The sequence below is a fragment of the Podarcis vaucheri genome, assembly GCF_965113315.1.
Source record: "Podarcis vaucheri genome assembly, chromosome: 13".
Taxonomy (NCBI): Eukaryota; Metazoa; Chordata; class Lepidosauria; order Squamata; family Lacertidae; genus Podarcis; species Podarcis vaucheri.
In genome coordinates this window covers 5,773,160-5,788,149 of record NC_138751.1, presented here as the reverse complement: position 1 = coordinate 5,788,149, position 14,990 = coordinate 5,773,160, and the positions used below count along the sequence as shown (strand labels likewise).

The 14,990-nt window shown below is 49.1% G+C and overlaps 1 protein-coding gene and 1 long non-coding RNA gene across 5 annotated transcripts in view; both read left to right on the top strand.

Annotated features, from left to right (window-relative positions):
• The window catches only part of LOC309518151, a 155,916-nt gene that overhangs the window by 47,276 nt on the left and 93,650 nt on the right, over positions 1-14,990 (top strand). The window lies entirely within an intron of this gene.
• On the top strand, positions 6,493-14,240 carry HES7 (hes family bHLH transcription factor 7). 4 transcript variants are annotated; one of them, XM_082197924.1, is made up of 4 exons: positions 6,493-6,665; positions 10,732-10,827; positions 11,974-12,061; positions 13,826-14,240. In XM_082197924.1, exons 1-4 carry the CDS (start codon positions 6,633-6,635, stop codon positions 14,215-14,217), a joined length of 609 nt encoding a protein of 202 aa, XP_082054050.1. In that variant the 5' UTR covers positions 6,493-6,632; the 3' UTR covers positions 14,218-14,240. The 4 variants fall into 4 exon arrangements, with proteins under 4 accessions (XP_082054050.1, XP_082054049.1, XP_082054052.1 ...); XM_082197923.1 differs by having other exon boundaries at positions 6,496-6,674; XM_082197926.1 differs by lacking the exon at positions 6,493-6,665 and adding an exon at positions 7,946-8,213.

Sequence of the window (14,990 nt, the reverse complement as noted above, 5' to 3'; positions counted from 1 at the left end):
GCCAAGGAGTCCTGTTCGCTTTGTTACGTATTCAAATACTTTGTCAAGGGTTCCCATTCATCTTTCAAGTTACATCTTCAAGTTACATCTTTCAAGTTACTGCTACTGGAAGGATTTTTTTTTATTTTGACTATGGCAGACCAACACGGCTACCTATCTGTATTTCAAGTTACAGTTATCCTTGTCCTGTAGCTTATGTGTCAGTTTTGCCAGTTCTGCCACTGCCTCTCAGCTTACCTAAAAATGTTTCTATATTTTAATGTTGTATTTTAATCTTGTTTTTAAGTTGTATTCATTCAGCTTGTTTTTATTATTGCTTGTTAGCCGCCCTGAGCCTGACCCTGGCTTGGGGAGGGCAGGGTATAAATAAAAAATATTATTATTATTATTATTATTATTATTATTATTATTATTATTATTATTATTATTAAACTACCTCGTAGGGTTGTTGTTGAGTGGGGGGAAATGGCTTCGGAGAAGAAGGTGGGACATGATTGCAATAAGTACCATAAATAAATAAACACACTTCTGCCCCCTAAGGAGAACAGAGGGTGGTCCTTCGTGATTCTGGGAGTTTGATCCGGAGATGTGATGCTCAAGCCCATAAACCAAGGGCCCAAATGGGACCCTGGGAGGTTGCAGCCGGGAGGTGAGAAAAATTCCGATTCCTTCCTCTCCAGCCAGCTATAAACTCATTATCAAAGCCCAGGTGGGGCAATAATTCACTGCAGCCCCTGCAGCCCTTTCTCTCTGCAGGGCTTTCAGGGGATTGCTAAAGAATTTGTCAGGAATTCGAAATGCTAAAATCGAAGGCAGTCATCCTTGTTTTTGCTTCTGTGCTGAATGAAAGGGATCTTGCAGGTGGAGAAGAGAAATCCTACCTATATATTCCCCCCTTCCACCAGTGCCGGATTTACTACTACTACTACTACTACTACTACTACTACTAATAATAATAATAAATAAATTTTATTTATACCCTGCCCTCCCCAGCCAAGGCCGGGCTCAGGGCGGCTAACAAGCATTAATAAAAACAAGTTGAATGAATACAACTTAAAAACAAGATTAAAATACAACAAGGAAACATTGAAACATTAAACTGCAGCCCCATCACAGGAGGGGAAAGGAAAAAATAAAGAGAGGGAGGGAATCAAATTGGCTCCAAGCCAAAGGCCAGGCGGAACAACTCCGTCTTACAGGCCCTGCGGAAAGAAATCAGATCCTGCAGGGCCCTGGTCTCATGAGGCAGAGCGTTCCACCAGGCCGGAGCCAGCGTTGAGAAGGCCCTGCTTCTGGTTGAGGCTAATCTGACTTCCTTAGGGCCCCGGACCTCTAGGGTGTTGCCATTTATGGACCTTAAGGTCCTCCATGGGGCATACCAGGAGAGGTGGTCCCGTAGGTACGAGGGTCCTAGGCCGTGAAGGGCTTTAAAGGTCAAAACCAGCACCTTAAATCTGACCCTGTACTCCACCGGGAGCCAGCGCAGCTGGGAAAGCACTGGGTGAATATGCTCCCATGGCAGAGACCCCGTGAGGAGCCTTGCTGCAGCATTCTGCACCCGCTGGAGTTTCTGGGTCAGCTTCAAGGGCAGCCCCGCGTAGAGCGAATTGCAGTAGTCAAGCCTGGAGGTGACCATGGCATGGATCACTGTGGCCAGGTTGGGGCGGGAAAGGTAAGGGACCAACTGCTTGATGCGGCGAAGGTGGAAAAATGTCGCTATAGTTAAACAAGCTATAGCTTAGGGCCCCGCTCTCTCGGGGGCCCCCATAAAAAAATTAAAGGAAAAAACCAACTGGATGTAGATTTCCAAAATATAAGATAAAAAACAAATAAAATAAAACCTGCATACAGCAACAGTGTTTTGTGTTATGTAGACACCAGTGATGTAAGTTATGGGCCCCACCTGCTAGCCTGCTCCCTAAAATATCACTGGTTTCCTCCTTTCTATATAGAGGGTGCCTACATTCTGCATGGATGGGTTGCAGGGCAACATGGGCAAATGGCTTGAGATCCCCTTTAGGTCCATCAATTACCATATAGCATGTATTCAACACAAAAAAGAGCGACAATTTGTTGTTGTCAAAGGACAGCTGGACATAGAAAGAGCCCCATTCCCTTCAGTAGCTATGGGCCTCATCAAACCTAAATCCAGCCCTGTTCCCATCATCATCAACCTTTTATTCGACCGTCAGTCAGAAAAAGTACATTTGTCAAAACACAGTTAAAAGCTCCAGGAAGATTTTAAAACTTAGCCAACACTAAAATGGGCTAAACACATAGCCCCATGTCAATACAGTCAATTATAGTCTTGCGACGCTTAAAAGCTAAAAAAAGAAATTTGGCCACCAAGGAAGGTATAGCTCTAGTGCCGTTATTCAGCGAGTGTAAAACCTGGCTTTCTCCGGACAGGAAGCTAGATTGACATAGGAGTGGGTCTATAAAGTTTTGTCTAAGCTCTGCATAAGAAGGGCAAGTCAAGAGAATGTGTTCGGTGGACTCAACCACACCCATGGCACAATGACAGGTTCTCTGGGCGTATGGTACTCCCCTGTACCTTCCCCACAATATCGCAGAGTCAAGGACATTTAATCTAGCCACTGTAAGAAGTCTACGGTATTCCACATAGTGAATTTCTGCAAGGTAGGGGGCTGGTATGGTCCGATAAATCTGGTCCCAACGCACACAAATTGGCAAAACCCTTCCCAATGTCCCTTAATTGTGCACACCTCTTCCTCACCCCCCCCACTTCATTTTCGAAAAGTAGAATTGTAGAGCTGGAAAGGAACCCCCCCAGTCATCTAGCCCTACACCCTGTGATGCAGGAATCAGAGGTGAGCATCCAGAATTTATTAGTGCCCTTTCTCACACACGTAACTGCCTGAAGTGTGTTGGAATGGGTGCTAAGCGCTTTGGGCAGTGTAGTCTAACAGACATCGGTATTTCTTCCTTCCAACTTATCAGGGGGTTCTCTGTGCCCCTTCCCTTGAAAAATAAACCCCTTTTGCCGTTTTTTTGACCCCTGCGTCTCTCTGCTTTCACGCCAAATTTCAGGGCCTATTTTACTGGTCCCCATTTGGCAGACTTTCACAGTTCCTGATGTGTGGGGTGGGGATGGGGGGGTAATGACTTTCCCCCACAGCTGGCATTGGTCCTATTCCCCCTAGCTCACCCCAACCACCACATTCCCTAGTCTCCATTAACATTTCCCACTCCTGCTTAATTGTTGTTGTTGTTTAGTCGTTTAGTCGTGTCCGCCTCTTCGTGACCCCCTGGACCAGAGCACGCCAGGCCCTCCTGTCTTCCACTGCCTCCCGCAGTTTGGTCAAACTCATGCTGGCGGCTTCGAGAACACTGTCCCACCATCTCGTCCTCCGTCGTCCCCTTCTCCTTGTGCCCTCCATCTTTCCCAGCATCAGGGTCTTTTCCAGGGAGTCTTCTCTTCTCATGAGGTGGCCAAAGTCTTGGAGCCTCAGCTTCAGGATCTGTCCTTCCAGTGAGCGCTCAGGGCTGATTTCCTTCAGAATGAAGAGGTTTGATCTTCTTGCAGTCCACAGGACTCTCAAGAGTCTCCTCCAGCACCAGAATTCAAAAGCATCCATTCTTCGGCGATCAGCCTTCTTTAGGGTCCAGCTCTCACTTTCATACATCACTACTGGGAAAACCAGAGCTTTAACTATACGGACCTTTGTTGGCAAGGTGATTTCTCTGCTTAATTAATGGGCTTAATAAGAGGTGCCGGGGCTCAAGCACCCCCCCCTCCACCCACCCCCCAGTTCTACACTAGTCAAACGCCCCTTTCCCCCAAACCCAGATGGGTCACAGGAAGGACTTGGGATTGTTTAGTGATGAGGTGAAAGCACTCTGTGCGCGCCCAGAGACACGGATGAGTGGAAAGCATTCCGCGCATGCTCATAGACCATGGGTAGGCAAACTAAGGCCCGGGGACCGGATCCGGCCCAATTGCCTTCTAAATCTGGACCACGAATGGTCTGGGGAAAATTTTGCTGGCCCCTGTGACATAGACCAAGAGTCAGCAAACTGTTTCAGCAGGGGGCCAGTCCACTGTCCCTCAGAGCTTGTGGGGGGCGGACTATATTTTGGAGGGGGGAAATGAACGAATTTCTATGCCCCACAAATAACCCAGGGATGCATTTTAAATAAAAGGACACATTCTACTCATGGAAAAACATGCAGATTCCCGGACCATCCATGGGCTGGATTTAGAAGGTGATTGGGCCGGATCCGGCCCCTGGGACTTAGTTTGCCTACCCATGACACAGACTACGTATCTACATGACCGTGACTGTCTCCTATTGTGGTCTCTCCTTCCTTGGAGGTTTATAAGCAGAGATCGGATTAGCTGAGATTCCTGTAATTTAGGGGGTTGGACTAGATGACCCTGGGGTCCCTTCCAACTCGACAATTCTACGATTCTATGCTTCAAACAGCAGTGCAGGCAGGTGAGCCCTGGCTCTGATTCCGCCCGCCATTTTCTCGGAATATGAGGCCTTTTCTTCTTGAGGGGCCTTTTATCAGCTAGCGGCTTCCCAACATGGGGAATCGACTTGCAGGATCCGCCCCCCAAGCATGAAAGAGATGCCATAAAGGGAAAGGCTTAACTAGGTGATTTTTACACAGTGGCGTACCGTGGGTTGTCAGCACCCGGGGCAAGGCAAGTAATTTGCGCCCCCTAACCCATGGATTTGCGCCCCCTAACCCTAACCCCCAGATGTTGCGCCCGGTGTGGCCGGCCCCCCCTGCACCCCCCACGCTACGCCACTGTTTTTACAGACTGGTATAGAAATATCGGGAATTGTGGGTAGGAAGGTGGGAATATCTAAATTAATGGTTCTTATTAGTCTGAGTAGCACTGAGTTAAAAGAGGAATGTAAATGGGTAAAACTGACGGTAACTGCAGCCAAACTGGTTATAGCAGGTAACTGGGAAAATGCAGAAGAGCTAGGGGTGAACTAATGGAGGAAAAAACTGAATAATATTATAATTTTAGAATATCTAACTGTGAAGATACACAGAATGAAAGGGTTTAAGGTCAGTGAGAAAGAGGAGGATTGGTTTGAGAAGATATTGAATTATTTGGGTGGGTTTGAACAATTTGGGGCAATCAAAATGTTGAAAGTTAAATAAGCCATGTGGATGGAGGAGTATTAACGTATATAAAATTGTACATATGGTTGATTTGAATATGTTATTATTGATTATGTATACCCAATGTCTCAGTCGCCTGGGGGGTTTCACTGTTTGTGTTATGGTTGTTGGTAAAAAAAATAAACATTTTAAACATTTTTTAAAAACTGGGTGATTTTTAAAATAATAATAATAATATAATTGTAGAATTGGAGGGGACCCCAAGGGTCATCTAGTCCAACCCCCTGAAATGCAGGTATTTAAAGGCAGTGGTGGTGGTGGTGGTGGGGTAGACAGCACACTGGCAACGAATCATTTCACACATGTATGACACACAAAACCACCTGCTTTTTCATTTCAGAAACTAAGCCCTTTCCCTTACACTGCCATGACAACCGCCGAACTAACTGCTTTGGATCGGAACCAAAACAGCTCTGAAAGTGGAGAGCATTCCAGAAGTCAAATTCTTATTTTTGTTCTCTCTTTTTTTAAATTGGATTTATTTGGAGAAATATCTCCACCTTAGAAGAATTGGAACTCGCTCCTGTGGCTTAACCAAAAGGCCAAAATATTCAGCAATAACACACACACACACACACACACACACACACACACACACCTCGTTTTACAAGATTTTACAGTCACGACTGAGCAAGAAAGCTCAGATCACAGAGACTCTGGGTTCTTTTCTTCACCTTGCTTTTGCTTAAAATAAACCCCCCAAACCCAGCACCATCTGTAACTGAAAATCTGGGGGGTGGGGTGGGGAGATAATCAAAGATGACATGCATGTAAACAGATTAAAACATTGGCAGGATTATTGTAATAACCTGCAGTTTCATGGGAGTATATCTGAAGAAGTGTGCATGCACACGAAAGCTCATACCAAGAACTAACTTAGTTGGTCTTTAAGGTGCTACTGGAAGGAATTTTTTTATTTTGACTATATCTTTAAAGAAGATGAATAAATGAGCAAATTAAGTTAATTTGAATACGCAGACTAGATTAACAATAAATTTAAGGAGCTGTAGAAAGAGGGGGAAGGAAGCCAAGTTTTGAAATGTCCAAATGATTGTAAAATTAGTGAAGTGTATAAAATTGAAAAGTATAATTTAATTTAAAAGAAAAAAGTTGACATGCAAATTATTATTATTGAGCCAAGCCAAGCCAATCTGATGATGATCCCTTCCAGTACTTTGGGGGAAGGAGGTACTGACTGCTTGTGAAAGTTTTAACATTTGGGTGTCCCGTTCCCCCCCCCCACACACATTTCACACCCATGGAGTGTGTGCGCGCGCGGGCGCGCGCGTGCTGCTGAAAGGAACGGAGCCAAACTCACTCCCCCAGATGTGGGCTGCGCCTGACGCGGGTCATTAAAAGAGGAGGAGGAGGGAAAGGAGGGCGGGGGTCGCCGGGGGGCTGGCTCACTTTGACCATCGTCCCCGGGGGGAAAGGAGGCAGGCTTGCCAGGAGAGAGCCCGGAGGCGATGGTGACGACGGAGAGCTCCGAGCCAGGAGGGGTGAGAAAGGTATATGGGCTGCATCAGGGGAAGGAAAGTGGGGGGCAGGGGGTTTTATTGGGGGGGGGGCTCAGCGTAGACAGCTAAGAGGGTGGGTGTGTATGGAGGATTGACCCAGAGAAAGTGGATCTATAATCTATCTATCATCTATATCTATCTATCTATCTATCTATCTATCTCTATCATCTATCTATCATCTATCTATCTATATCTATCTATCATCTATATCTATCTATCTATCTATCTATCTATCTATCTATCTATCTATCTATCTATCTATCTCTATCATCTATCTATCATCTATCTATCTATATCTATCTATCTATCTATCTGTCTATCATCTATCTATCTATCTATCTATCTATCTATCATATCTATCTATATCTATCTATTTATCATCTCTATCTATCTATCTATCTATCTATCTATCTTTCATCTATCTATCTGTCTATCATCTATCTATCTATCTATCTATCTATCTATCTATCTATCTATCATCTATCTATCTAATCTATCCATCCTTCAAGGAGCTCAATGTGGTCCTCTCCATTTTGTCCCTACAACCCCGCGGTAGGTTGGGCTGACCGGGTGCCACCGGCCCAGGGTCACCCGGCGGCTGAGTGGGAGGATTTGAACCCAGCTCCTCGCCTACACACTGCCATCCAGGCTCGCCAGGCGCGCTGCTGCTGCGCCCCGCCGGCTCCCACCAGCCCTGGCCATTGGCCACACTCCGGGAATTACCCGGGGATGGGGGGGGGACGCAGATCTTCCCCACCCCGGAAAGAGAGGACTGGCTGCTCCTTAGCCCCAGAAGCGCGCTGGCTTGCTCTGTGTGGTCTTTTCTGGAGGGAGGTGTGCGGAGATGGCGCGCGCCCTGCTGGGCGCATCTCTTGCGCAAGGGCTGCGCGCGGATCAGGGGAGGGGAGGGGACGGCGTTCGGGATCGGGGGTGATAGGAGCCGTGGAGCCCCACACTTGCGCCTTGGCTCCCCCCCCTGAAGGAAGAACTCGCCCTCTGCCCTTCCCTGGGGGGCGCCTGGCTCCGCTTGGTGGACTTTTTTGGAGAGGATTTAAAATAAATATATCCTCCATCCAGGCACTTGGCTGAGGTTTTGATCTTGGCCACCATGAATTTATTGAGCTGTGAGATTTGATTGTCTTTAAATGTTTGCCTTGTAATGTTTTGAATTTGTGTTGTTTTGTTGCTGGCGTCTCCTGGGGGCGGAATAGAATAAATGAATGAATGATTATATCAGTTTTGCAGCAGCGCAGAGCACTCTCCCCCTTTCTTCTTGCACGGGTGCGTCACAATACTGTACACACACAGGGAGTAGTCCCACTGAATGGAGCTAAGCTCGCCGTGCCCTTAATTTCCAATGGGTATACTCTTGAGTAGGACTAACTTTCGCTGCAACCCTCAGCAGCTTATATCTTGTGCCAGGGCGCTGAGTCCGCGGTGAAAGTGCCGGTATTAGCTACGGAAAACATACAGACGGTCATCGCAATAATTAACAAACAACAACGCCAACACGTGATGCTCTGAAACAAAGTAACGTGTGTATATATCGGAGGAGGGGGGAGTATTTTTTTTTTTTTTGCCTGTTCGGTGGTTGTGCCAAAAGGAGTTGCATAATTTGCAAGAAGGACCTGCAAAATGGTGATGCTCTTTTGTTTTCTTTTAACCGGGCGAAATAATTTCACGTGCAATATGGCAAACTTTTCTTAATGCTGTCTCTAAAGGCCTGGCGGGTTTTCGATCTGATGGGATGCAGTTTGGGGCTGGTTGGATTAAGGGAGAATTGAAAGGGTGGGGCGAGGAAAGCGATTTTGCAACAAGCCAAGAAGTTGCAAATTCTTCCAGGCAGAAAAAAGTCCTGGCTGCTCCAGGCCCCTCCCACTTTACCAGGGGAGGCGGGAGGGAGGGGGATTTATGGGAATTGCTTCCTGGGCATTTGGGAAGGGGGCGGTTTTCAAGTAGGATTGGGGAGGGCTCAGCTGAAGGAGAAAGTGTGTTCCTTATCTAGTGGATTTTGCAAAAGATGCCTGACCTGGGGCAGGAGGCAGCTGTGATGGGGAGAATATCAAGGAAGCCGCAGACGCGTTTTAGATTTGCCCCCACATTAGATAAAGAACAACGGATTTCACATTAATGCTCTGATGCTCGACACGTTTTATTTAATTTCATAAAATTGATACACCGCTTCATTGAAAAACAAACAGGCAAACAAACAAACAAACAAACCCACCTCAAAGTGGTTTGCAGCTGGAATAAAATAATACAATTATGGGTGAGAACAACTATTTAAAACATTCAACAATTTAAAATTGGCGATAAACTAAAAAACAAAAACAAAATCCAAAACAGATGAAAACAGGCAGGTCAAAATTCTACCTAACCAGGTAAAGGTAAAGGGACCCCTGACCATTAGGTCCAGTCGTGGCTGACTCTGCGGTTGTGGCGCTCATCTCGCTTTATTGGCCGAGGGAGCCAGCATACAGCTTCCGGGTCATGTGGCCAGCAGGACTAAGCCGCTTCTGGCGAACCAGAGCAGCGCACGGAAACGCTGTTTACCTTCCCACTGGAGCGGTACCTATTTATCTACTTGCACTTTGAGGTGCTTTCGAACTACTAGGTTGGGTAGGCTTGCTTAAACCCAAAGGCTTTGAGCAGGCACCAAGAAGAACAGAGCTGTGTGGATTTTGACAGAAACCTTTTCAAGAAAGCAGGCCTGAGATCCCAGCCTGATGTTAATGTCGAGGTTACAGGGTTTGGTTCCCTTTTTGAATGTGAAATGAAGGGCCATTCATCCTAGAAAAAATAGCATCCTCCCCCACACAGCTATTTGCCTCGCTGCCTCTAGGAGGCAGCAAAAGCGCTACCTACTGCTGTGCCTGCGCGGAGGGGGTGGGCGGATGGGATGATGACCAACTCACTTCATCCAGTGCCGGATTTATGTATAAGCTAAACAAGCTATAGCTTAGGGCCCCACTCTCTTGGGGGGCCCCCAAAAAATTCAAAGGGGAATTCCCCCCCAAATATAAAATAAAAAACAAATAAAACCTACATACAGCAACAGTGTTTTGTGTTAATGGGCCCTGCCTGCTAGCCTGCTCCCTAAAATATCACTGGTTTACTTCTTTCTATATATAGGGTGCCTATATTCTTCATGGACTGATTGCAGGGCAACATGGGCAAATGGCTTGAGATATCTAGGTAAAGGTAAAGGGAGCCCTGACCATTAGGTCCAGTCGTGGCCGACTCTGGGGTTGCGGCACTCATCTCGCTTCACTGGCCGTGGGAGCCAGCGTACAGCTTCCGGGTCATGTGGCCAGCAAGACTAGGCCGGCTCTGGCAAACCAGAGCAGCGCACAGAAATGCCGTTTACCTTCCCGACTGAGTGGTACCTATTTATCTACTTGCACTTTGATGTGCTTTCGAGTTGCTAGGTTGGCAGGAGCAGGGACCGAGCAACGGGAGCTCACTCAGTCGCGGGGATTCGAACTGCCTACCTTCTGATCAGCAAGCCCTAGGCTCTGTGGTTTAACCCACAGCGCCACCCGCATCTCTTTAGATATCTATTAGGCCCATAAATGATCACAAAGCATATAGTCAACACACAAAACAGTGACAATTTGTTGTTGACAAAGGACCGCTGGACATAGAAAGGGCCCCGTTACCTCCAGTAGCTGAGGGCCTCATCAAACCTAAACCCGGCCCTGGCTCCATCCAACCTAGAAAATTTGCCTGCCTGGTGGGATAAGGAGTGGACTAGAGAGAGGGGGCATTGTAGCATCCAAAATGGGGGGGGTGAGGGGAGGAGAGGGGCTGACAAGGAGCAAGGTGACCATTGGCCCCATTCAGCTCTGTGTTGTCTTCACTACCCCTAACCCTTTTTTTGGGTGGGGTAGTTGATGGGTACATTTGGAGAACTAAGAAACTTCTTGGCACAACCTCTTCATGGGAAAGGGAGGATCCTGCTCTGCAATGGAGTGTATCAGTGCCTATCTATCAAAGCGGCTGCCCACCCCACCCAGGGGTCAACCCCCCCAATTGTTTGTCTATTCAGATGCTGAAGCCCCTGGCGGAGAAGCGTCGCCGCGACCGCATCAATCGGAGCCTGGAGGAACTGCGCCTGCTGCTCCTGCAGAGGACCCACAGCCAGGTCAGTGAGGAGGTGCCCCCTGCAGCCAGCCTGCCCCCCTGCTCCCCACAGCCCCCCCATCCCATTCCCTGCAAGTCCTAGCTAGGACTTCTCCCTGAGAACGTAACTTTGTGGCCTTCAGATTTCCCAAGGAGGCCTTAGCGTTAATTGAACCCCCTTAAAGTGCATTGAAGTGGATTGTGCATTTATTTCTTCAACTGCCAGCAGGTGGAGCTATTGCTCTACATGACTCTGCTCTAAAAGGAAGGCTTTGCTTAAAAGGAATTGGCAGAGAAATAGGTGGCCCCCGGAGACTTGATCAGGTATTCTCTACCGTTATTCCTGTCTTGTCTATCCTGTCCATGTTCCCCAAGAGTAAGTTGGCACTTGCGCAGTGATTTGCAAAATCCCTGTTGTTGGTTAGCAGCAGTGGATCCTGGGCAGGGTGGGGGGTCAACAAGGCAAGAAGGATCTGCACGTGGGAGGTGTCCTTCGCTGTCCCAGCCCTCCCTAGCATAGCTGTCAACCGTCCCTTATTTGGCGGGAAAGTCCCTTATCCCAGCACTGTGTCCCGCTGCTGTCCCTTATTGAAGTCCCTTAAATTTCCCGGGTTTCAAAGGAAGCAGCTCCTCTCCCTCCCTCCCTGCTGGCCAGGGAGGAGGGAGGCTCCAACTGTGTTGCTTGGCTGCGTTGCTCACCCAATAAGGAGTCTGAGAACGACTGGGGGGTGGAGCTTGCATGCCTTGTGCCGATCAAATCGGCCGAGTTGCCTGGGGAATCACCTTTGCTCAGCGCTTCCCAGCGGAGAGGTGACGGTGGTTTTCCTTGCTGCATCCCCTTTGCTGGGCTGCTGCACTGTGGGAACCACCGCTTGAGGCTTCATTTGGCTGCTGGCTGGGCTTTCTGCCTTTGGCTCGGAGGGGCTCAGAAGTTGAACACCCCTGTGCTTGGAAAATCCCTTATTTTGGCTGCTGGTCCCTTATTTCCGAGGCTGCTGGTCCCTTATTTTCAAATCTGTAAGTTGACAGCTATGCTCCCTAGACCTGCCGATAGCTGAACCCGGGACTGTCAGCACGCTGATCCGTTGCTCTGCCCTCCCAGCCACTGCCTATTCCCTGCCAAAGTTTCCCCTTCAGCCCCCTTCTTCTCGGGTCTCTTTCTTTACAGACTCTGAAGAACCCCAAGGTGGAAAAAGCAGAGATCTTGGAGATTGCTGTAGGATACCTGCAGGAGATGAACGCAGCTAAACCCCAGGGTACAAATGATCTGCATGTTGGGCGTTGAGGGGGCGTGTATGTGGCTATATCAGAGAGACCTGGGCAGGCCAGGTCCGTGAGAGTGTTTGTGAGTTGCTCAAATGCTCCAGTATACCTGAAGGAGCGTCTCCACCCCCATCGTTCTACCCGGACACTGAGGTCCAGCTCTGAGGGCCTTCTGGCAGTTCCCTCGCTGCGAGAAGCCAAGTTACAGGGAACCAGGCAGAGGGCCTTCTCGGTGGTGGCCCCCGCCCTGTGGAACACCCTCCCACCAGATGTCAAAGAGAACAACAACTATCAGGCTTTTAGAAGACATCTGAAGGCAGCCCTGTTTCAGGAAGCTTTCAATGTTTGATGTATCATAGTATTTTAATATTCTTTTGGAAGCCGCCCAGAGTGGCTGGGGAAGCCCAGCCAGATGGGCGGGGTATAAATAATAATAATAATAATTATTTGCTCCCTGTTCTTCAATGCATGGGGAGTCCCCATTCTCACCTTGCCAAAGCCAGAAATTTCCACACCCACCCTCCATCCAGACAAGGATGCTCAGGGAAGGACAGAGATGGGTGTGGCCTGGGCAGTGGGAGGAGCTTAAGAGTCCCGAGGGCCAGGTAGGGAGGCCCAGAGAGCGGCACCCACCTCCTGAGTGTTTTGAATGTTGCAGATAGTAGGAGAGGACATATTGATTAAATATTATCCTTCCTCACTCACACTAGTGAGTTAGTAGCAGAGTACATTCCCCAGTATGTAGCACAAAGCTAGTTGGTTGATTCATTTGAATCTCTTTACTTAAGAGGGACGCGGGTGGTGCTGTGGGTTAAACCACAGAGCCTATAGCTTGCCAATCAGAAGGCCAGTGGTTTGAATCCCCGCGACGGGGTGAGCGCGCGTTGTTCGGTCCCTGCTCCTGCCAACCTACCAGTTTGAAAGCACACCAGTGCAAGTAGATAAATAGGTACCGCTCTGGCGGGAAGGTCAACGGCGTTTCCGTGTGCTGCTCTGGTTCGCCAGAAGCGGCTTAATCATGCTGGCCACATGACCCGGAAGCTGTACGCTGGCTCCCTCGGCCAGTAAAGCGAGATGAGTGCCGTAACCCAAGAGTCGGCCACGACTGGACCTAATGGTCAGGGGTCCCTTTACCTTTACTTAAGCAGTCCAATCTGGCTTTGTCCAGCTTGGGTTTGTTCCTGGCAAATTCCCCTTTTATCCCCTCTCGAAAAGAATAAAAGCGCAACTGCCTTCTTTGAAAAGTAACAACAAGAAGCTTACTCGCATTCAGCTCGCCGTAGGTTCCCTGAAGGCAGGTTTTAGCTTGGAGTTACAGAAGAGCGTCTGAGTTCATCCCACATGGGAATGAGCCCGTGTGTTGCTGGCTGAGAGCCAGCAGACAGCAAAATACGCCAGTATCAGAAGTGAGCAGCGAAAGAGGAAGGTGGCTGCGTGTCTGGCCCTTTTACGGGGTCTCCCGGGGCCACGCCCATCTACCTGGCAGAGGGAGGATGCTCCAGACCAGGTGTGACAGGAAGTCCTCCTGGCTGGAGGAACGTCCCCCTGTCTGCGTCCACTCTAGGCAAACAGGAAGTGTTGGACTTGACTGCTTGGGTTCCATCCCACGCTGAGCACCCCCTGGTTCTATGGACTCTAGAGCCACAGCCTTTCAGAGTTGAGATCTAGCCCGACTCCCTGCAAGGCTGTGGAAGCCCACCTCCCTAGGATTTGAGTGACCAGCCTTCTCCCTGGCTCCCCAATTCTGCCCCCTCCAGGAGCCGACCCCTCGGAAGATGGGACCCTCCAGACTTGCTACATGATGGGCTTCCGGGAGTGTCTCCTGGGTCTCGCCGCCTTCATCCAGCAAACCCACCCGTCCGTCCAAAGCCACCTGCTGGACACATTGCACCTCTACCTGGCCTCCAAGCCGGAGCCCCAGAGCCAAGACTGGACCCTCGCCGTCTTCTCTCCTAGCCCTTCGCTGGAGGAATCGCCTCCCCGGACCCCCGAGGGCTTCTGCTCACCCGTGAAGCCGCTGAGCGAATCCTCACAGAGCCCAGACCCCGCTTGCTCCAGCGCGGGCCAACAGAGACACAGCCGAGACGCCGCCGCCTCAGCCAAGAGGATCCTGGCGCCTCCGTCGGCTTTCTGGAGGCCTTGGCCCTAGAGCACAAACACTCCTGCCCCCCCACTCCCCTGCCCCAAACATTTATATATGTAAATTTATATATATATATATATTATCTAATAAAACCTTTGTGATGGGATCACACTGCCGGGTGACTTTACAAGGGGATGGAGTCGTCACCTTACTGCCTCAAGTGTAGCGCTCTCCTCCGAGAAAGGGAGATGGTTTCTTAGGGACTAGTAGCTTGGGCCTTCACCTAGTGACTGCTAGCATTTACACATTTAGAAACGAGGTTTTCATAGACTCATAGTTGGAAGGGACCCAGAGGGTCATTTTTTGTGTGTTTTTTGTTGTTGTTTTTACCCTCAACCAGCGGTTTGCAAATTGGGACTCCCAAGAGGACTTTGCAGGTAAGTTAAGAGTGGTCTGGGGTTTGCACCTTTCCTACCACTGAGATGCTCTGCGGTGGGTGGGGGGAAAGTTGGGGCTCCCATCAGATTTCTCCCAGCTCTGGTGCTGAACTGCGAAAGCGGAAGAGCCTGTTTAAGGAAAGCCTTTTGCAAGTTGCGACCCGACGGGTAAGACTCAAAAGGAGCCGATCGGCTGCTTTGCTTAATTCTCAGTATCCTGGTCTTGCACAGGTAAGACATTGCTGTCTTGCGTAGGTAAGATGTCTTGTGGCAAATGATCGTGGCCCAAGCAGGGTGCTTGTACAGAATGAATGGGAAACTCGGGGTCTTCCAGGACCCCCCAATTCCCATCACCCCCAAGACCACATGCCCCACTGCTTGGGACTCGTGGCAACAACACTC

Coding starts and splice junctions, on each gene's coding strand:
- HES7 (XM_082197923.1), top strand. CDS start 6,633: ATGGTGACGACGGAGAGCTCCGAGCCAGGAGGGGTGAGAAAG. Junction 10,828..11,973: donor TGCAGAGGACCCACAGCCAG/GTCAGTGAGGAG, acceptor CTTTCTTTACAG/ACTCTGAAGAACCCCAAGGT. Junction 12,062..13,825: donor GAACGCAGCTAAACCCCAGG/GTACAAATGATC, acceptor TGCCCCCTCCAG/GAGCCGACCCCTCGGAAGAT.